Below are 22,118 nucleotides of genomic sequence, written 5' to 3' on the forward strand. Positions count from 1 at the left end.
CCGGTCTCTGCTCTGGTTAAACCTTCATGACCTGTCCCGGAGGAGCAACTTCCATGGGAAAACCTTCCCTGGTGGGTGAGCCCGTCTTGGGCAACGGGGAGAGCTGCAGTGGCGTTCCTGCCCCAGTTACCTGGGGGGGGTGAACCTGCCTGCCCGGCCACGTCTTCTGGTTATGGGGCCACGTGGCATCGGTGCCACTCTCTTCTTCTTCTTGTGGGGTTTTTCGGTTTGTTTTTTGTGGCTGGCACTTGAGTCGCTGTGTAGCGATAGAACTAAAAAATCAGGAGTGCTTCATTTGACCAAAATTGTTTTTTCTGTTTCCCCTTTACAGAATTGGCGTGGAAGTGGGGGAAGGCTCAGGGACGGGGGTAGGAGGCTGCAGAGGGCTGCCGGTGGCGGGTGGGCTGGTAGGGAAGCAGGCTGCGGGAGGGGTGAGAAGGGGAGGCGGAGGCAGCAGCGCAGCTGGGAGCTGTGCTGTGGGTGGCAGCGAGGTCAGAAGTGCTGGCAGGCTGCAGAGGCAGGCCCCTGGAGAAGGCGTGGGGCATCGAGGGGGAATATTGTCACAAAGTCTGGCTGAGCTTAAGGGCTGCTGGCTGGAGAGCGAGTCTGGAGAAATGAATTACAAGGGCTGGGGTAGGAGAAATGCAACTCTGCAGCTGCCAAAGTCACAGGGCTTTTTCCAGGGGGACTTGCAAAAGTGGCAAGGAGAGGAGGTCTGTGGGCACGGGGCTAGGTGCTGCTCGGCAGCAGGGAAGTGATCTGGGCTGTCTGTCTAGCTGTGGCTCCCGTCGCGTGTCCTGCCTCACCTGGCTGGCGTCCTGGGGCAGGTCCCCTCCCAGCACCGCTGGCTGGCGTCTCTCACCTTGGTGTCTTCCATCGGTGGGTGAAAATGGGCAAGTCCTCACTCCTGCACTGTGCCAGCTTAACATTGGTCTCGCCAGGGGTCTGAAAATACTTCTGCAAGCGACCTCTGCAGATGCTTTCCCCTGGTGCTGGTTTGTGCAGCAGGCTCTGCTTTTGTCCCCATGCGTGGACTCATTTGCTCCGTGACCCCTCACGGTGTCAGGGCTGCCCCTCGCCGGGGTGTGCGTATGTCTGTTGGTCTTACTGCAGCAGGACTCGTGTTGCAGACTGTCATTTCACACCTTTTCCAACAAGCTGAGGGTTTCCTGAAGTGTCGGTTGGCTTATGGAGCACGCTTGTGTTCCCAAATCACTTGGGTGCTCCGATCAGTCATACTCGCCATTAAAATACTTCGTAGTGCCTGGCTGCTCCGGGACCTTCAGGTCACCTCTCATTACTGTTTGCAGGGCTGCGGGGTCTCCTCCTTAGCTGCTGCCTTTGTCCTGATGGGGGATGTCGGGGCTGGGCAGCACGTGGAGGCAGGGGCCGGGCATTTGGGCGCAGAGCGGTGCCGGTACCTGGCTTTGCCACCCCTCCCGCAGCGCTGCTCGCTGGCCGGCCTGCCGTCTTCCTCGAGCAACCTGCTCCTCCGCTCTGCACCTGCCTCGTCTTGTGCTCTGCCATCTAATTAGGTTTGGAGGCCTCTGGTGCAGGGACCCTCTCCGATTTATTAAGCGCCTGTAACTTTGCTCTGGCCTCTGTGCCCTACCTGTGTTACACAAGTCTTAACAACGGTGCTGGCTTGGCCAACGCATTCCCTACTCTTCTGCCCCTTTTCGTCTAGATCAGTACATGTGGAAATAACAGCTTTGGGATCGGACGTAAGGAACAGGCTGCTCTTCAAAGCCAGGTGTAGGCTTTTGTTTTTTCCCCCCAAGGATGCTCTATTCATGGTCGTCGCTGCTGCTGATCCTGAAAGGAAAGCATCTCCCAAATCAGCCTACAAAGAAAGATAATCCATTTGTGAAATGCTTATTCAATCCCGAGCTCAGATTACGCTGTGACGATCTGTGGCAGATCTGATTGCGCTGGGAGAAACCTGGGTGGGGGGCTGACCGGACGCCCACCTGCAGGGCCGGGGGCCAGCAGCCGCGGGGGCGGCGGGACAGCCGTGTGGAAGGGCAGCTGGGGAGCCGTGCTGGGTTGATGCAGCCGGGCCTTGCTCTGCCAAGAGGATTCGCCTGCTCTGTCTTGAGGTAACCACGCTAGCTTAACGTGGGAGCTTGTGCTTGCCTGTTCCAGCTTTTTTCTTCCCCAGAAATGTTTCCCTGTTGTATTCACTGTAGGAATATTTCAGGGAGAGGGAGATAATTCAGCTAGTTGGAAGGGGAGGGTGTGAAACCAACCCCCCAAAACCCGAAACCGTCACCATCAAAACAATAGATAAAAGGGACGGAAGAGAGAGGAAGGGAGGGCAAACATATTTCAGAAAAGCTGTGCTGGTTTTGGCTTTGGCCAGCAGGATCTCGCAGTTTGCGTAGGAAGTAGTTTATTGCCAGCAAGAGCCGAGGACACCTGCCAGCTCTGCGAAGCCGTAAGCAGCAATGCGTTATGCTTGCGAAAGGCCGTGGTGACAGGTCCGTCCCCGAGGCTGGGCCAGCCCCTGGCCTGTCAGCTCTTCGCCACTCCAGCGTGCTGCTCACGAGCACCTTGCATCTTCATGGCATTTCTGTGCTTGAACAGTCTGGGGCCAAATCCTCCGCTGCTGCAAATCAGTTTCTGCACCGAAGTTCAAGGAGTTATCCCAGTTTCCCCCAGCTGAACGTCATTCCTGGGCGTTTTTTAAACTCCCCCATTAATTTAAAGTTGTTTTGTCCACTGACTCAACCCCAGTTTGGATGAGAAGGGCTGCAGTACGCTCGGGTCAAGTTACTGCCGTACACCAGCCTGATCCAGGAGAGCTTTCCATGACCTTTCCTTAGCAAACCTCAAGACCCCGATTTATCCACTCATCTTCCTCTTAAGTTTTTTTGTCGTTTTCCAATAATTAGGGGTGGTTTTGGAGGCTTGGATGAAATGACCTGGTCACTTTGTGGCCAGGTGCATGAAATGACCTTCTGATCTCAATGATGGGGGGGTGGGGGGGTTGTTTTTCAATCAGCAGCCTGGGGAGAAAGATGCTAGTAAGTCTCGCTCCCTCACGTGGTGGCAGACCCTTAGCGGAGAGCTGTACGTGTGCATTAAATACTTGGCCTCGTGGTTAGAGTGAGCTTGCTCTATGTGCTAGTCCGCACGTGGACAGCGCAGCGCGTGGGGCCGGGGCTGCCTGCGAGCGGTGCCGTGCGGAGCGGTGTCCCCTGCCGACTGGAGCCCCTCAGTGCTACTGGACCAGAAATAATGAACAATCCTGGTGACGGGGGCAATTGCACTCGGTTTTGTCACAATCAGAAGATTAAAAAGGGTTCTCTTCATCTGTGTAGGTGTGTTAAGTAAACCTGTGTGGAAATAGTCTTTGCTGGGGAGCCACGTGGCTGAGTGCAAGACGGGTAACTTCACATTGGTGTAAAATTATTGTCTCCCCTAGCCCGTATCCTGCCTTCCAGAGGTGAGTTTGGGTGTTCTTGTCTCATTCATTCTAAGGCATGTTGGCTCGCCGTGCGAAGGGCCCCCCACGCTGTCCGTCCCGCGGGAGCACGGGTGGACCCCGAGCTCCACACCGGGTCGCTTTGTCCCCGCTAGGAAGGTCCCATTCCCAGATGGGAATATCTCTGGGAGGAAGCACAAATAAAGCTCTCCAGAACTTAGGTTCTGAGTCTGTAATGTAAACCTGGTGCTGGGTAATTGGAGTTGTGGAAAATACCTTGTGGTGATGTTCAGTGCTTAAAAAAATAATTCACCCGCTTAGAAATATGCTACGGTACAGAACTTTGGAAAAACTCTCTATTGTAGCAAAGTTTTTAAAGAATCTCAGTGTTTTATTTTAAATATTTACATTTATATACAAATAATGTTTATATAAATATTATATATATATTATATATAAATAAATTTATATAAATAAAAAAAAATACATATAAGTGTGTCACAGTGATTTTATTATAAAGCCAGCAGCTAAAACATTAATAAGAAAAATGTCTAATCTATATACTGGCCTGAACAAAATGACAATGTAGCTAAAGCAAGATGTTTAGTAGTCTTTACCTCTGTTGAGAAAATGAAAAAAAAAAAAAAGCTTTGACGTGTTTCCCATTAAAAATCAGCCAATTCTGAATAACTGCATTTTCAGAAAGAAAACTGTTAGCTTTTTTTATAACGCTCCCTACTTTTCCTTGGGAAGAAGAGTTTTGCTGATTCCTTGCTGTCGTCGGAGCCCTCTGCGGAGTGTCAGGTCTTTGCTCTCCATCCTGCTGGCTGTGGTTCCGTGAATACTGAGGCCGGAGGATGGGGCCCTTGTCCAGGGACAGGGGGGCTGGGGCCCCACAGCCTTCGGCAGCTGATGCCAAGCTTCAGGTGGGCGTGAGTGTTGCCTTAGAGCGGGTGAAAAACGGGTTGCGAGGGAGAAGCCAAAAGCACGCTGCGACAGATCTGTTCTCACAACTTGTGGTTGTTGCATCTGCCTTTTGGGAGGTGTCCTGGGGATGTGACTGCATGGTTTCTATGGGTCAGAATATACGTGTGCCTTTCCCGCACCTGCGCTGAGGCGCTGGTGCTCCTGCTGCAGCCGTTGTGGCCCCCACGGCGGGGCCCGCCAGGGCCGGCGGGAAGGGGCCGCGAAGCCGGGGCGGCTGCGGCCTCCTGGCCGCGGCGGCATGCGGTTCGTGCAGCCCTGCCAGGGTGGGCTGCGGCCGGGGCGGTGTCCCTGGTGCCGCGTGGCGGTGGCTCTGCCTCCTGCCAGCTCCTGAACGGGGGTTGCTGCCAGGCCAGCAGGGTGCTGCCTGCATCACAGGACAGGTGAGGCCCTGGTTTGGGAAGGGTTAAACGGCGGCTGACGGTCGGTTCCCCTTTCGCCGAATCTGCCAGGACACGAGTGTTTGCGTTGTTTTCTGCAAGGGCTGACAGGAGCGCAGCCTGTGCCCGCGGGAGGCGTCGAGCTGCCGCAGGGAGGCCGGTGCCGGCAAGCGGCGAAACGTGGACCCCGTTTAATTGCCATAAAATGTCCTTGTTTAAGGGTTAAAATCTTGATGTGTCCCTGTTTTCACAGGGAAATCCTTGGAAGGCCAAACGTTTGAAGAAAGCATCTCCTTTCATCCATAACTTCTATTTTCTATGGCTCTGTTGAGCCAAATGTGGTTTAGAGTGGAGATACCCGAGGCAGAATTTCGGGGTCAGCGGGTTGCGAGTCCTGCCGTGGGACAGCTGGCCCCACTGAAACCTGGGGTACCCGAGGAGAGCTTTTACTGGTGTAGGTCACAGCCATCCCATCAAGTTCGGCTGCTGCTATTTACGCTGATTTGTGTGAATGCTGAATGTGGCCTTTATAAACACTTCTATTGCCAAATTAAGCTTTTCCCCTTCCAAAGTCACCTCAAATGATTTCTTCTCTACCCCTCGCTTGGAAAAGTGTGCAGTCTGAGAGAGAGAGGCGTTTGTGGGTGGGGAGGGAGCAGGAGAGGTTTCTGCAGGAACTTCTGGGCCGTTGCAGCCCTTGCGGGTTCTCCCTCGTGCTGATCCTCCATGCAGTGACGCACAACGAAGCATCGGCTGCTTGGAGAAGAGCCCCTCTGCTTTGAAAACAGCTCGTATGTGGAACTGAAACTGCTTAGCTCGGATTCCCAGAGCATGTTTGTTATTATGGGAGATGCCTGATCTTGCATTATTGCATGTGCTCCTCCTGAGAAACACAGTCCACTGCGATCAGCGACGTTTGTATATGTTTAACTCGCAGCTTAAGCTCTTACCCGTGCTCACAGACTAAACAGCAAACTACATTCTCTAAAGTTTGTAAAGCATAGCAAGCACAAAGTGCTTGAAGCTTCAAATGGTGATATTTAGTTTACCAAGTTAAACACTTTTTGCTTAGAAAACAGGGGTGCTTAAGGCTGCCCGTGCAGCCGTGGTTCTTCCCCCAAAACGTGCACACTCCTGTGTGTCTTGGGAGCGTTGGTCCCAGTCACTGCCGTTGGCCTGGGATGCAAATCTCCGGGCAGCCCCTTCCCAAGCATTGCCTCCCTGCTGCCCTCCCAATGGGACATGGGAGCTGCCCTGAGCAGACTGTGGTCTGGGCAAGACAGAGAAGTCTGAGGTTGACCACCTCCCTCTCAATGGGGTGAGTCAGAAAACCTAACGAGAGGGTTGGGACCTGCAGAGAACCTTTTACTTTATCCTTAAGCACCCTCTGAGACATTGCCCCGAGATTTGAATCTCTGTTCCACTGCTCTTTGCTTGTGATCTGTCTCCAAAGTGCTGGACAAAACTGAGAATAGTTCAGATTTAAAGGTGGTTTTGAATATCAGGCATTGGGTGCAGCCCACGGCCTCTGCAATGAATTCCCTGCGTGGAGTAAAGCCTATTGTTTCTTGGTGGCCTCAAAACGCCCTAGATGTTTGACAGACAACTGCCTGTTCTTCCCAGTGGGCAGGACAGCCAGGCCCTGCTGCAGCCCGCGTGCGTGCAGGAGAAAGGCCATGGACAGTACCAGTGATAGGCGCTTGAGGAGTAACTTGAGTAGCAAAGTCCTTGTGAGAGAGCCCGTGTTCTGCTTCGTGGAAAGAAGATGGATGGGGGGGTGGAAATCTCTCTCAAATGCTGGTTGGTATTAGATGGGCTCAAGGTCTCCGTTGCAAGATGAAGTGGATGCCTTCGCGGCTAAAAAAAAAAAATATTTTTTTTCCTTCCTCCCTTGAATCTAAAACCACATAGGATGCGTGGAACTGACACATGAGCACGTGCTTTCAGCTAATTAGGCAGGCATGACTTGTCCGAGGTTGACGAGCATTGTGCCAAGAATGTCATGGAAATCAGCCAGCTGTTTTTGTTGCCATTGCTAAAGTAGAGTTTCACGTAGCAGCACCAAGTCACAGCCGAAGGGGGGAGTGAAGCAAGGAGAGTCAGAAGTCACAGGACAAAGTACTGTGTTACCTTTTGTAGGGTTACTTCTGCGTGCTTGTGCCTGAAACCACGCTGTGCCTTGCAGGTGTGCAGCTGGCACCAGTCGTGAGCCTGGGTACGAAGCGGCTGTGGAACAATTGCAGTGTGGTGTGCGGTGCTGCTGATGGGAGCCGGGGGCTGGTATAGTCTGTCTTCACGTTTATTATATGCCAACTGGTTTTGGTACCCAGCGAGTCGACTTTTCGGTGTGTTTCTTGCCCAGCTATCGCTGCCTGCACTCGCTTCTCAATATTCACTTTTCAGTTCCTTGTGGCTTCTCAGTGGCAAAGGTGCTGGCTGCTTTCCTCCTCTGCTGGAGTCGAAGGTGTGCCGCTTCAGTCTCCTTATTCTATTACTCTCTGCTACTTCCTTGCCTTCCAGATGGTGATTCTTGTTTCACTGGGTTGATGGCCTAGGAATAGAGTTTTGGGGGTTTCTTGGTATTCTTAACAGCAATCGTGTAGCACTGAAACTTTGAGAGTGTGCAGCTGTTTTGCAGTCAGGTCTGGTCTTGCTGGTGATGAAACTGGTGAGCAAAAGTGCTACGGCTGTGTTGGAAAAATGAGAAGTCAGTAAAGGTGCACGTGCTTAATGTTAGGAGGACGGGGCATGGTAAAGAGTACACTCAGACCCCCGGGTCTAAAGTGGATAATTCCTGCTGGTCTGGGGTTTATCCCTTTTTCAGTTTTATATGAAGTACATGCCCCTGGTGTTTATCGACGTTTCTTAATGGCTGGAAATAGGGAGGGCTGCTGAAGTGACCTGGAGGCATGCTCTGGCTTCGCTGCGGTTGTGTTGGGTGGGAATAACAGTGCAGTTGGGCTTAAAAAGAGCCATTTTGAGAATGAATACGGCTATGGTCTCATAAAGACGTTTCCATCAGTTGCTTTGTGCTCTGCGAGCAGAACTGAAGGAAGCTGTAGATTCCGTGTTTATAAATGAATGCTTCCTGATGCGCTGAAGAGCTGCTGCCTGGCCCGCAGTGAACGCCTTCAGGAGCCTTCCCACCGATGCCATGGGACTTGGGCACAGGGTGTTGAAATGGATCCCTGTTGACCCCTTTGAAAGTAACCGTTCAGACTCCCATTATATAAACGTAATTTGACAACGGCGATTGTTCCTACGCCTCGGTCGCCGCTCCGATGCAGTCTCCTATTTGTGTTCCCTGACACAGCGCGGGTTGCGGAGCTCTGCCCTTGCAGTCCCGAGGAACCTCGCGCTCTGTTGGGGAGAGCTTTCCTAGCACCTGCGGAGCGTTCTATTGATTCACAAAGAAGCCTACTGAACTTTTGTGTCAAACACTGTATTTCTGAGGCCTCATTCAGCAGCAAATTGGATCGTAATCCTAAGCAGAAATGGCTTAACTGTTGGATAAGCATGTGCAAAATTCAGCAGAGTTTTGCTGTACTTAACAGCAGTGAAATGCTTACAAAAGTAATAAGTTGAGGGTTTTTTTTTGGTGGTGTGTGCGGTGGTTTGTCGGGTTCTTTTGTGATTGTTGTTTGGTTTTGTTTCGTTTTGGTTTTTTTTTTAAACCAAAACAGTGGATGGTACTCCAATTTTAAACTGATTGAAGCTTACAACTTCTTGTGAAACCATAGATGCTCTTCTAGTATGAACCTTTGAAGTTGTGGAGGAATGAACCTGACTCCTGACGTTTTTGGGACGAACTGGGATGTGGAGCTAATGGCAGTGTACCTTTCCAGTGGGATTAGAAACACCGCTGTTTCTAACCCAAGGGACACTGAGTTTGAAATGGAAATGTTTTGGCTGCTTCAAGCATTCAGGAACAGAATCAGGAGTTGCCTTTCCTATGCGGTCTCATGTATCTACCGCTCTTTTCCTTTAGGTTACGATGCCCTGAGTTATTCTGAGGAAAGTAATGACAAATGGAGTGGGAGACAGCTACTGCAAGCAAATGAGGAGAACACAACTGATGTCCCAGAGGATGGGGGGCAGACGTATGTCAGAAATTGCACTGAACCAGGTAGGAATGAAAGTTGCTTCCAGCTCCTTGGTCTTACGGTTGGCTTTCTTACCTCCAGGTATCTGTATTGGTATCACCTTTACTGCCAAAAACTTCTACTTACTAATTTTTAAGTCAATAAACATTTGTGTTGCTTTCCTTGTATGTGTGCATCATATGGGTATTGCAATCTCCCTCAACAGCTAGCGTTAAGAGGAGGACCTGCTGTCAGCTAGAGTACAAGACAACGTTCCATATACACTAATAGCCAAGTGCTGAGATCATAAGCAGCATGTCTTCTGTGGTTCTTGCATAAACACTGCGTGCGGTTCTAGCGGTGCAATGTACATAGTGACGATGTGTACTCGTACGATTATTATCTGAGAAGTTAGTAGGTAGTCATATATTTAGTACAAGTACTTCCACCAGCAGTGGACCCAAAGAAACCTAGTCTTCTGTAGCTTGAGGTTGGGTTGATCTTCTGATGAGAAATAGGGCTCCATTCATAACGTAGCTTTTTCCTCAGGGAAGGACCTTAGCAGGGTCCTCCTCATCTCCTTGACTCCTGTTTTTATGAAGCTCATAGGAGCTTAATGTCACTGAAACTCTGCTGCTCTGTTATATTTTGTTGAAGTCAGTTGACACGTTCAGAAGCTTTTGGGGGGGGTGGGCACAAACACATCGGCTGTGTTCGTATGCTTCATGTGTCCCGCTTCCCCAGGGATCCACCTGCAGGCAGAGTTAAGGCAGATTGGGTAGGGGGGGTATTTAACTGTAGGAGATGAGCTGATGGGCTTTTTGAACTTGCCTTCCCTGAACTGTTTGGGGCTTTTTGTCAAGTTCTTGTTCTGAAAGAGCCATAGTTAAAAGGGCAAATCACTTACAACTCTGTACAAAAAAACTTTCCATGAATGATAGAAAGAAGAACAAGGTGGGGAGTCTTCAGTTTGCATCCAATCAATTGCATCAGTTTTATTTCTACCTAAATAGAAGTTATCATAATATATCACTATTAAAAGAGAAGGCTTTATAAGCTGTTCAGTCCTTTATTTTTTTTCTTTTCACAGCAGAGCTTGGATGTCGTTTCCTCAAAGTTCAAGGAGGGGAGGGGAAAGGTATTTCTCCATTCTTCAGGACTTACATAGGTTATGTGCCTCAAGAGAAATTCTAACAAATACAGTTCTTGCTGCACTCCTCTGCCTATAATTTTTCTTCCATTGTAATCCTTAATAACATTTCTGGACAGATGGATGATTATAGTCTTTTTTAGACAGCAAAAATTCTCCTTATTCAATTTTTTACTTGTTTGCATATCTCCCATATAGCGCAGATCCAGTCTTACAGCCTCACATCAGCATCTATAGTAATCTTTCCCCCACTGCTCTCTGTACATCAGCACCTGCTATCTCGCCATCCTCAGCTATTTCTGCTGCCTCCACTAAATAAAGTGGCCTAAAGGAAACGTGTGGGATTTTAGTTGTGATGTGTGTTTTTTCTCCCCCTTTTCCAGAAGATAAAACAATAATTACTGAGTACGTTGTATAGTGTTCAGGAGAGAGAAAGTAAAAATACCTAGGTGAATTACTGTTTCTTCTCTGAATTATCATGGCATTACAACAGGATACATTCTGTAATAGCAAACTGATTAAAAGTACTGTAGAAAAGAAAGTAAAAGTAACAAAGTTTAGGTCCAGTGTGGTGTTTTGTGGATTTCATTTGGACCATTATCGTAGTGTAAATGTAAATCATTAATGCTAGGCTGGATGGCTGTCTGAAATGTTTGAATTGTCTTGGTTTGAATGGGAGCGGGACTCTATTGAAGTGTCTGTGAAAGTCATCTGTTGACTTCAGTGGACTCTGGGCCTTGTGCAGAATACTTCAGTTTGCTTTTCAGCAAATTAAGTGAGTAAAAGAAGAGCTGGTAGAAGTGATGCTGTAAATAGCATTGATAGTCATCTTGTTCTGAATGACTTTTGTGCTGTATATGATAACACAACATGACAAAGCAACGTGTTGTTAGTTGTGCTTTGGGAAGAAGTTCAGAATTTTCTGTTTTCCCTGCAACTCAGAATGATGCCAGGTTTCTGAATCCGGCACAAAATGGGCCACCAGTCATAAGCCCGTACAACTTCATCCTGCTGCGCTCTCTCCTAACGGCAAGAGTGAAACAGCCATTCAGGGGATTGAAATGGGACCCGATGGTGGAACTGGGCTGCTGAGGTCAGTCTAGCAAGCTCAACCATCATCCCAGCAGGTTAGGGTGTTAGGAACTTCAGCGCAGTTCCTAACAGCAGCTTTGATGTTCAAAAGTGTAGGTGGGAATAGGGCGGTTCAAATCAATGTACAACTCTGACGCTAATAGCTGATGTTGTTAAGCAAAGGTGATTGAAGGCTTGGTTCACCACCCTTTCAGGGCAGCACAGTCCTCCTTCCCCTGGCTGCGTTAGTGCTGAACGGGGGCTGGCTCTGAAGTGACAACAGAGACCTGAACTAGGGCAGTGGTCAGGAAGCATAAGAGGTCACCAGGCGTCTCTGCCGTTGCCTTCTCTAAGTGCTTGCCTGCACAGCGCTGCTCGAAGAAATTGAGGCAATTTGGCGAAAATTGTGATGTTGCTGGGCGTAATTCACGCGCGGTGCATACCCTGACCCTTGGGCATCTGTTGTGACTTGGGAATCGGCAGGGCTTAAACCTCCTTAGCGTCCCCACAGGACGTGCACTTAGGCGCATTTGGCCTTCAGGTGCTTCTCCTTCCCTCTGGTGAGTATTGGTAGGAAAATGCTGCCTGAAAAGACAATATTTTTTCCTGCCTTCTTCCAAAATTAAGTTGTATAAACACCTACAGCTAGGCAAAAGTGAGTGTTTAAAAAAGCAGTTTCACCTCATCTGTTGGGGGAGGGAAATAAAATGCCTCATTTTGAAGTGTTTTGTGGTTTTTTGCAACACTTGCCTTTTGTAGTCTATTGGCAGTAAACACATTTTTACATGCTAAAGGAAAGATCTTTTTTCTTTAATGGCGTGTGTATTTTCAGGCTCAGTGGAAAGCCTGGCATGACATTTGCAAACTACTATTTTTATTTTCTAATGGTTTACCGGTGGGCTATCTAGTAGCATTTTATCATCAGAACTGCTCCAAATAGTGGGGCTTTTGCTTACTTTTCCTTTGAAACATACATTGTAGAAATATAAAGGGGCAAAATGGACAGAATCCAGCATAAAGACCTTTTTTTGTAAATTTTTTTTGTCCTTTTGTAATTTTTCGCTCTTGAAGCTGTTGCAATTGGAGTGATGGCATGGTCTTTTTGAGCAGTTTCCTTTAAAACGCACTGCTTGTTCTGTACTAGGTAGCCCTGATTCACTGAACCCCTGGGGATTTTTGAGCCCTACAGTATGGCGCTTGGGAATAAATCTTGCAAGGCTTGATCTGGAGGCTGCTTCTGTATCAGGGTAGCAAGTAAGAGGCTATGTTTCCTTTCGAAAAATCTGTTGGGCATAGCCGATGCAATGACGACATGGTAACCTTTCTTCTAGCTGCCTTGCCCTGTCAGTGCAGACAGTTCGTTGTTGTGCTTATGACTTGGTTAGGGTTCAGTTCTCCCAGTGCCGGCTCTAGAAGCAGTTGCAAGCTGCTGCTCCGCTATGGATGATGTGGGCAACAAAGTGCGGTCCCCAAAAAAGGCAGGGAAAGTAGTAAGGCATGGCAAATGGATGAGATGAAATGCTAGCCTCAAAAGAGGATACCCATCTTTGCAAGATTATTTTAGCGACTTGTTGCTCTCCCCAAAAAAGGCAGGGAAAGTAGCAAGGCATGGCAAATGGATGAGATGAAATGCTAGCCTCAAAAGGGGATACCCATCTCTGCAAGATTATTTTAGCAACTTGTTGCTGTGGGATCTGAGTACCTGCTGGTATGTTTTGAAATGTCAGTTTAAGCCTTATTGCTATGAGTCCTGTTAACAGAAGAAGGTGAGAAATATTCATCATTTGTTGTATTTGATTGTGTTGAGTGCTTGTGGAAGCAGACAACAAAAAAACCCACTTTCTTTTCTAAAGAGCCACTGGTCTCTTGTCTCCTGTTCCCTTATTTTCCAGTCCTATAATCATATGTGCTTTACCCATCCCTCCTGGATCCCTGGTGGCTCTTCATGGCAGTATCTGACTGTCCTGTCATGCAGCAGATGTTCTTCTGGCCTCTCTTACCATCCTTCTATCCATGTGAAGGATGTGTGGAACTAGAGCTGGAAAGAAAAATTGAACAGAGTTTATTCACAAAAAAGTGATATTGTTTAACTAAAACACTTGTTGATTTTGGGCTAGGTTTGGCAAACAGTTTTAGCTAATACAAAAGATGTGTTACTTCAGGCAAAGTATCATTTAACCACCTAGTCCTGTTTAGAAATATGACTCACCCACTGGAAGCCAACAGAAAGGCTTAAGCTGATTTCATGTTGAGCTTTGGGTCAGGTCCATGTGCTACCAAATTCAGAGCTAGGTTTGCACTAGAGAAGTTCAGAGAAACTTGCTGTTAGTTCAGAGTTGGTTTATCAGCTGTCAAGAAGGTGACAAGCTCATGGGCTGCGTCAGGATGGGACGTAATGTGTCGAGAAATTTACGTGAGAGGCTGCTTGGTTGTGGCACGCCGAGGTCCTGGTGCCACCCCTTGTTAGCTCCTCACTAGACTGACATATGTTTCTGCTGACGAGCTGTCATCGTGTTCCTCCCCCAGTGTTACCGCTTCCCACGTGCTCGGTCGCTGCTGCAAATAAGGACCTCGGAAAGGCTGCAAATAAAATAACAGCCCTGCTTAAGTGTGCCATTTTAAAGTCATTATCAGTAATAGCAGGAAATACATGATTACTGCAAAAACGAAAAGATCGTGGTATATTCATTTAGATCCTCAGGCACAAAAGTGTTTAATTTAAACAGCCAAAGAAGTTTTTATGCAATTATTTTTACATTTCCTCCTCTTATTTCAAAAGCAACTTTCTCTTTTATCCATATTTCTCCAGTGAGTCATAGATTATGATAATGTAATTTGTAGTGCTTGGCTATGAAGTAGGTAACTCTTCCAGACTGCTTGCTTATGCTTGTTACCGTTTCTTTAGAGCCCTTTCTGCATTGAACCGCAAACCTTAACCCACAGAACCCAAACCACTTCATGTGAATGCGTGCTTTCTGATCTCTTTCTGGTTAAACGCTTGCTCCCCTCTCTTTTGCATACCCCGGCAGCGAGATTACCGCGACCACCGCGGGTTTCTTGGTGAACAGCCGGGTGACCGAGCTCCGCCTGGTGCGTGCCGTGGCCTGAGGGCAGGAGGAGAAGAAACGCGGTCTGTTGTTGTACCTTTTTCTCTGCTGTGGGAGAGGAGGCTCGTGCTCGTGCTTTGGTGCCTGTGCGGGCAGGCTGGCGTTGGCAGCAAGCGCTCTCCTGGTTGATAAGTCGTCTCCAAAGTGGTGTTTCCTTTGTGTTAAAACAGAGCAGTGCAGTCCTCTTTCCTTGAACTCGCCCTGCGGTGTGGCTGTGCCGAAGCACAGCCCGAGCAGGCAGTTTTCGGCCAAAGCAGTAGCAGCTGTCTCTGTGCTGAAAAGGAAACCATCTCTTCACGCTCACGCGTGCAAAGACTTATGCATGTGCTCAGCTCTAGGTGGTCTGAGTTGTCCTGGGTTGTCATGCCCAGAATGGCGTCCAGAGAACACACGCAGTGTACGAGACCTGTGTCTTGACCTGTAAACACGTTGCTGGTGCCTTCAGCCTTTCAGTAGAATAGGGGTGGGAATGCTGGAGAAGTTAGTGCATTTATGCAGCTGTAAAACTCACTGCAGCAGGATGAAATTCAGGGCTTCTAATGGTCCTTGGTTTTCTCTGGGTTGTGTGTCATCTTCTTTTGGTGGATTGTCAGCATTGTACAGATAAAACCGCACAGGAGATCGCAGCAGTGGCAGAAGTGCCTAGCAGATCCCAAAATTGTAGCACAGTCTAAGATGGGCTCGTGTGCTAGAAACAAAGTGTATTAAATGAAATACTCAAGCACTGAAGTATTTTAATGAGTGGAGTCGTCCTGAGATTCCAGCTCACGTTTGTGCTTCCACGCGTACAACAGCACTGTCCGTCAGTGCTTGGGATATGCGTGTCTGGGCGGCAGAGTCCCGCTTGTGGGACGGATACCCATTCGCATTGAGGCTGGGGAAGACACAGAGATGAGATGTGGGTGAGATGTGCTCATCCGTTTAGTGGAGCCTTGATATTTGGGTGTGGACGGTGATGGTGCCTCCTTCATCTCCGTACGGTACATGGGCTTCTCGCCTCTTGGCCTTTGTAGCTGGAGATACGGTGCCAGGCTTGGACTCTTTCCTTTCTGAGCATCCCTCTGCTTTTTGCCTCTGTAAGATGCAAGGAGTGGTATCTTTACAAGCCTGTGTTTTGCTTTGGTAGGGTGGGCTTGTGGATGGGAAATGGGAAGACATAGAAAACAAATTGGAATTTCCTCTGGAAAGGTGCTGGAAGTAGGTGCTGGCAGAGTGAGCAAGACTGCTCTTGCTCCACCGCTGCCGAGTTCAGGAAGGCCTTCTTCACAAGCAGATATAAGACGCTATGTGAAGAGTGTGGGTTTTTTTTTTCTTCTTTTTCTCCTCTCTGAACCAAAATGCGATTTTAAAAAAAAGAAAGTTGCTTCCCTCAAGCAAAATCAATTTTTTCCTAGGAAAACGGGAAGTAAAAATTTGTTTCTGCCTAGCAAGTTGCAAAACCTTGCTTTCACTTGTGGAAACGTTAGAAAAATAAATTGCTCTAAGTTTAGTAACAAAATGTCCTCAAGGAACATAAAAAAGATGTTCTTCCTTCCCTCAGCCATAACGGTTTTGTGAATCTGACAGAAATTTGCTCGAACTTCTGCTCCCACACTCTGCTGCTGTCTGTTGGTTGCTCTCTTCCACCCTCCCCCACAAAAGGAGAAGACTTGGCGGCGGTCAGGGCTGCGATTCCTGAGTGGGGGCTGAGAGGGAAGAGGAGAGAGTCACGCCCGCCAGGCGCCGGCCCCTCCTGCCCGGTGGGAGCGGGCCGCTTGCTCCCTGGTAGGGGTCAGGTGCGAGCAGGCACCGTGAGGCTGGGGCCGCTCCCTGCCACGGGTGCTCCCCCGCAGGCGGGTGTCACCTGCGCGCTCTGCGGGCGGGCGTGGCCGCGTCCCTTTCTCTCTGCTCCCCCGCTTCTCATCTAGGTTGAAATGGTTTTGGTGCCCAGTATTGCAGTGATCCAAGGAATTCCAGTTTTGAGGACTGCAGTGCACTTTTATTTTATTTTTCCCCCTCGGTGCTTTGCAAACGGGGGTTGTCATTTGTCCCGCCCCGATACGGGCGTCCTGTTCTGGGGCTTGGGGCCTGCAGTGCTAAAACAAAAGTCTCCCCGTGGCAGCGTTTTCTCCTGTAGTAATAGTGCAGACCATCAGGCCCCGTGCTTTGGGAGCAGGGGGTCACAAGTGATGCGCCATCGCCTTGGAAAGCTGTGTGTCGCTCCTCGCGCCGAGCAGCACAGAAAGGCTTCATCAACTCCAGATCTAAAGCGTTAGAAAACCGTGACGTTGGGGTTAAACCTAGAAATAAAAATAAAACCCATGCTTGTTTCTTCCAGGTTTGTGTCCTGGCATGGAGGTGGGTTATCTTTTCCTGCAGTCAGGAAGGAGAGATGTTCTCTTGATGGGAACAAGAGCTGAGGTTGTGGTGTTGTCACCTGGCCCCAAGAGCTGAGGCTGGAAGAGACAAACACCAACGCTGGCAAAGCTTCATCTCCAACACCTGCTTTTTAAATAAACATCATTTTTGACTAGGCTGCATGCCCCTGCAGCCTACATCTCTGGCTGAGAGGAGAATGTGAGGCAGCCACTGGGTTTGGAAGAGTTCTTCCTTGCTGAGCCTGCTTGGTTTGTTAGAAATATTGCGAATGATTTTCCTTTTCACCCGTGTTTGCCATGGCCCACGCACAAATGCATTAAGTGCAGGATGTTACAGTGTTGATCTGAAAATGGGTACGCCCAGCTCACTCACCTGTAATTATCTTTTTTCTTTGGTTGTTTTTTTTTTTTTTTTGGCAGCTGGTGTGTGTTTCTGGAGCCAAGTTCAGATTCCGGTGAAATTGGGTCAGCAGAGACATGCACACCATGTCTCTGCCATTTACAAGCCTCTCATCCTGTGTTTCAGGTGGGACAGGCCTTGTTGGACACAGCGGAGAGCAGGACTTGATTTTGATCACAGATGTTCTCGTTAGCCTACATCAGAGAAGTTGACCAATGAAAGTTGTAAAAAGCTGCAAGGGATACTTCAAGAAAACTTGCAGATGGTGGAAAATATTCTGCTGCTTGGTTATTCATGCAGCTGGTTTTTTGGAGGGTATCTTCCACCTATCTGGTCCTTGGAATGATTTCTCGGGCTCTAGAAATTTTCTGCGAACTTTTGAATAATGTCTTTCTCTTCTCTCAGCGGGGTTAGACTTATTTTTTGTCTTGCAATGAACTAGAACAAGAATTTATTTTCCTGACTGGGAAGACGTTTAATCTTCCTGGTGGCAGTTCCAATGTCAGTGTGCCGCCAAATGGGTGGCACTGGGGGGAAGTTCCAGGGACCAGCAGACCCTTGGACCTAGCAGGGGAAGGTTATGCCAAGAAATGTTTCTAACAGGGAGGAGCCATTTATCCTTTCAAGAGCTGGCCAAGGGAGTGGAAAATACAGCATCTCTTTCCCCTGCAGAAGGAGGGTGTCTTTCTCAATATTACTGTCCTGTCAGGTGGAGGACGCCGGCTGTGCCACGGTGGTGGCGAGCGCGCAGGAGCCTTGGGGAGGCTGGTGCTCTGGCGGGTCGTGCCGATGCGGTGCACGTGAATAGGCTGGGGGCTGGAGGGGTGCCCTTCCTAGCGCTGCGGCGGGCAGCGGGGGGCTGAAGGCTCCAGCTCACGGCGGGAGCGCTCGCCCTGCAGGGAGGGCACTGGCAGCCTGGCAGCGCCGCTTGCGCCTGGGCTGGCCGTGCACACGTCCACATGCGGTGCTTGTTTGCTGCAGTGTCGGAACAATTATGCTCAGGCTGGGATTTGGCACTGTGAAGCTCCTAGCTCTGGAGTTGCTTTGTGACTCGGTTTTGCTGCTTTATTTATAAACATTTTCAGCTGCTCTGGAGTGGAAGGCGAGCGAAGCATGTGTTTGAGTCGGCCTCGGTTGTGGCTGTGCTGTGGACTTGCTGCGGGGTTTGCTTTCTGGGCTGTGTTTTGCAGGGCCTTGCTCTGTGGGACTGTTGGATTGCAGGATCTCTTTGAAATAAGAGGTGGTCACAAGTACTTTCTTTACGACTTTTCAGTCATCTAAGGGGGCAGCAGCCCACGTGTCGCTGAGTTACGTTGGCATATAGGTGAGCGGGTTCCTTAGCACCGGCTGCTGCGAGGCAGGACCTCGTTGTGTGCTTACAACGCAACTGTACCCGGACCACACGCCAAAGGGGAAGCTCGCAACGATTGCGTTTTGCTGAACGCAAAGATCTCCAAAGATCTTTGGAGTACTTAAAGACTGAACAGATCTCTAAAATCATGCAGCTCCCTGGAAAACAGGGCTCTCTGTGCACACACAGGAGGCCAGTAGCATTCTTTTTGCTGAAGTTTTGCCAGTATTCCCATGTGAGTATGTGTGCGACTCCAGGAGCTGAAGCTTTAGGGAGAAAAATGATACAAGCTCTGTGATTAAAATCAAGAGGTGGCAGTGCTATTTCCCGGTACATCCTCAGTGTGTTCTGTTGCATTGACGAAACAGAAGAATTAGAAAAGGGAGCAGAGCTAAGTGGCAAAACAACAAAGTAAAATCCAAATCCCGAAACCAGCATCACCTCTACGGTTTGTAGGCAGAGGAAAGGTAGTGAACTCCTGTGAGCCCATAGTGCCCTCGTGAGAAAGCTGCTGTTTATTTTTGCAGAATACATCATTGCATATGTATCAAACAGTTGTAATTAAACCACTACTTGTTCTAATATAAAAGAATCTCATTAGGCTCCTGGCTTATGAGTACTCAGCCTCCAGCCTTTTGCATCGCAACATGGCCGAGATGTGCACCGGTAGTCTGCAAAATCTCACCTACTGGGACTCATTTGCTTAATTGGTGATACTTGTGATTAGCACGTTGCCGTTGTAATTGTTGTTTCCAGTGGAAATTACTGAATTGTCATATGCTAGCTATGCAATAAGGGCCTTGCAGAGCGTTTATGGAAGATTTGTATGTCATGCTGGGTGTTGAGTGAAGAATGCCAAAGGATAATTGACTGTTGCTACCCAAGAAGCATGTTAATAGTCTTGAGAAATGATGACAAGGAAAAAAAGAAAGGAATAGTCCTGTAGGGAACAAGGAACAGATCTTAACCTGTACACCTGCTGCTATCAAAGGCACAGGAGGACGTCATTTGAGAGCCGGTCAGAAGTGCAACCCAATTTGCAAGGTAGCTCTTCCTAGTATCCCATTTATCAAGTCGGTGTTTTGCTTTAGGCTGCCGATGGGCTTCACTGACAAGACCTGAAATAGGGAATGCTGGACATGGAATTGCCGGCCAGGGGAATTTAGCAATAATAGTGGTAAGGAGCACACAGCTGCTGTACCCCCGCAAGGTCTGCATCTGATACCTTGAAGAGGTGGTTTGGTGCAGATCAGTCCTTGCTGCTTCAATCCCTTGTTCCCCTTTTCATCCCTGTCCTTCCAGGTGCATGGAAGCACCCGCAGCCAAGTAGACTTGCCAAAATCCAAACCTTAACCTCTTGTATTTCACAGCATTTTGCTAATGGTAGGCTGCTTAGTTACTTAGTTTTTGAAGTACTGTGCAAGGGCTTAGGAGAGAGATACGTGGTCCATAGTTTTTAGCGGAGTGTAAGATAGGCATAGATAGGGCTCCAGCTTATGACCTCTTTTCTCTTTCTAGTCTTCGTTTGGACTGTAATGAAATGACCCGCCTGCAACCTCCTAGTCACCATTTAATTAAACTTGTTCTCTAGGGATCGCTAATCCGGCTGCCTTTGCCTGCTGCTAAATATTGTCTAGATGTGAAATACTGACCCTGATGCTACCAAACGTGGTGAGAAAGCTTTGCCTTATACATGCTTTTACTAAAGATCCTTTCAGGCCCGCGGCTCGAGCATGGCCAGTGCAGGCACTGGGATGCGTCCCTGCTGGGAGATGGGGGCTGTGCAACCGCAGAGGGAGGTTTCCAGCACGCCCACGCAAACCTGGAGGAGGAAATGCGTCGCTGAGCATGCATGGGGGCTTCTGCCTGGGAGAGGAGGGGCAGGAGGGCGCTGTGCTGGCAAGCTGGTTTCTCTGCTGAAGGGACATGGAGCCGAGGTGACCTGTGCCTGCAGGAGCAGAATCTTCTCATCTCGTCAGAGACCGAAAATGCCCTTGTGGTCATCCCTGGACTCGAGCCTCTGGTGCCCAAGGACCTGCACACTGAAATGCTCTGCCTGCGGGTATCCTGGTCACGGTCTGCTCTGGAGTATCCTAAGAGATTGAAACTTGTTTTGCTGTTTATGTAGCCTTGCCAAACAAATAAAAAAATAGATGCGGCAGAGTGCTTATCCAAGGTAAAGCTGGACTCTCTTATCCCTGTCTTAAGTTCTTGTTTCCTTTTCAAAGACAGTGATCAGTCTGGATAAAACACAGCTTTCAAACTACAAGCTCTTGGGATGCCAGTATTATTTCATGGAGTGGGCCACAGTAAAAATAAATGTGTTTTTAAGAAGAAAGGAAATATGAGGTGGAGCACAGCTGTTTTGCAATGGAACTCAAATATTCTTCGGAAGATCTGATGGATTGCGTTTGCACACATAACTTCATGGGGGACAAACATGTTTTTTCAGTTACATCTTCCCTGAAGGAGCTGCCTACTTTATCTCTGGAAAAAAATGCAGGTAGCAAATACCGGCATTCTTTAGCACAAAGAGGGGGGGGAAATATTTTCCTAAGTACATCATCAACCAGTTACTACAGTTATATAGCAAGAACCCATGTTTAGACTAACAGCAATGGAGGAGGGGACCCCTGTGTCCCTTTTTATGATTATTTTTTCCCCCTCTGAAATGACTTTAAAATGCCCAGGAATTTTCTCAGTTTTGTTTCTTGAGCTTTTTTTGTTTGGTTGGGTTTTTTTGTTCTCTATATCTGGAGGAATGAGACTTGCTTCCTTGAACTTTTAGGAAGCTTGGGTTACTCCTTTGGTTATTGTGTGTTGTGGAAAAGGCAGCAGAGAAGTTTAAAATACTGAAGGGGGACCATTGCTTCCTAATCCTTGCATTTAAAAGGTATTAAGAAGCAAGGCAGGACTTCAGACATGAATAAGTATCTCATTGTACCTTTCTGAACTGGATTTTCTTCTCCAGTACCTGAGGATGCCAGGCTGCTGCCGTGCATCGCTCTAATAATCCGAGAAGTCTTCTGTGAAGCCTAAGACGGGCATTTCTTAGAAGGAGGTGAAAAAAAAATTGTCGAGTCGGACTTACTGCTTTCCCTTGGAAGAAAACGTACTTGGACTTTCGTATGCCGAGCATGGAAAGCAGGGCTATTGGGGTGGTAGCTGGGAAGAACCATTGCGGCCCTCTTGTTTGGTGGCGCTGGTCAGTGCCAGCGGTGGCCTCTCGTCCTGCCGGTGTGCCACAGGCTCCCTGGGGGAAGGTGGGCAGCCTTCCCGCTCCCGGCCCCGCTGCCGGAGGGGTCTGTGCAAGGGAGCGGCGGGCCGAGGTGCTAGAGAGGTGCTTTCTCTTCCTGGCGCTGGCGCAGGTCTGCTGGGAGATGTGGGTCGGGTCCTTTCTGTGCCTCGGCAGCAAGACAGCACAGCTAATGCTGACTGGCAGCGCAGGGCACGGTCGGACTGCGCTGATGAAAAGCGCGCTGTAAGGAGTTATTACCAAGTCAAAATCTGTAAATTGCGAGCGATTGTGTTGGCGATACTTTTTGGACCATCTTTCTGATCAAATCAGTGACTGATGGTTACTTAGCAGATGCAAGCTGCTCGACACAGAGTGGCCTCAGGGCATTACTGAAGTACAAATAATGGCTCACAGCTGTAATAAGAGTAAATGTGTACCAGATGTAGATGTTATAGATTGGCCAGATACCAGAATAGTTTATTTTTTTACATACCTGAATTATTCTTCTGTCATGGTAAATGCAAATTTTCCACTTAAGCATTTAAAAATATATTGCTGCATTTTTGTAAAA

The 22,118-nt window shown here is 48.6% G+C and overlaps 1 protein-coding gene across 3 annotated transcripts in view; it reads left to right on the forward strand.

Moving 5' to 3' along the window:
- The window catches only part of SLC24A3 (solute carrier family 24 member 3), a 172,259-nt gene that overhangs the window by 20,518 nt on the left and 129,623 nt on the right, over nucleotides 1–22,118 (forward strand). For 2 of the 3 annotated variants that reach the window (XM_075147902.1, XM_075147903.1), the window contains exon 1: nucleotides 8,432–8,917. In XM_075147902.1, coding sequence (XP_075004003.1) covers nucleotides 8,569–8,917 — 349 coding nt within the window. In that variant the 5' untranslated portion in view covers nucleotides 8,432–8,568. Of the gene's footprint in view, nucleotides 1–8,431; nucleotides 8,918–22,118 lie in introns of those variants that run through there. The other variant, XM_075147904.1, reaches the window with a different exon arrangement.

The sequence above is a fragment of the Calonectris borealis genome, chromosome 3 (genome assembly GCF_964195595.1).
Source record: "Calonectris borealis chromosome 3, bCalBor7.hap1.2, whole genome shotgun sequence".
NCBI classification, from domain to species: domain Eukaryota; kingdom Metazoa; phylum Chordata; class Aves; order Procellariiformes; family Procellariidae; genus Calonectris; species Calonectris borealis.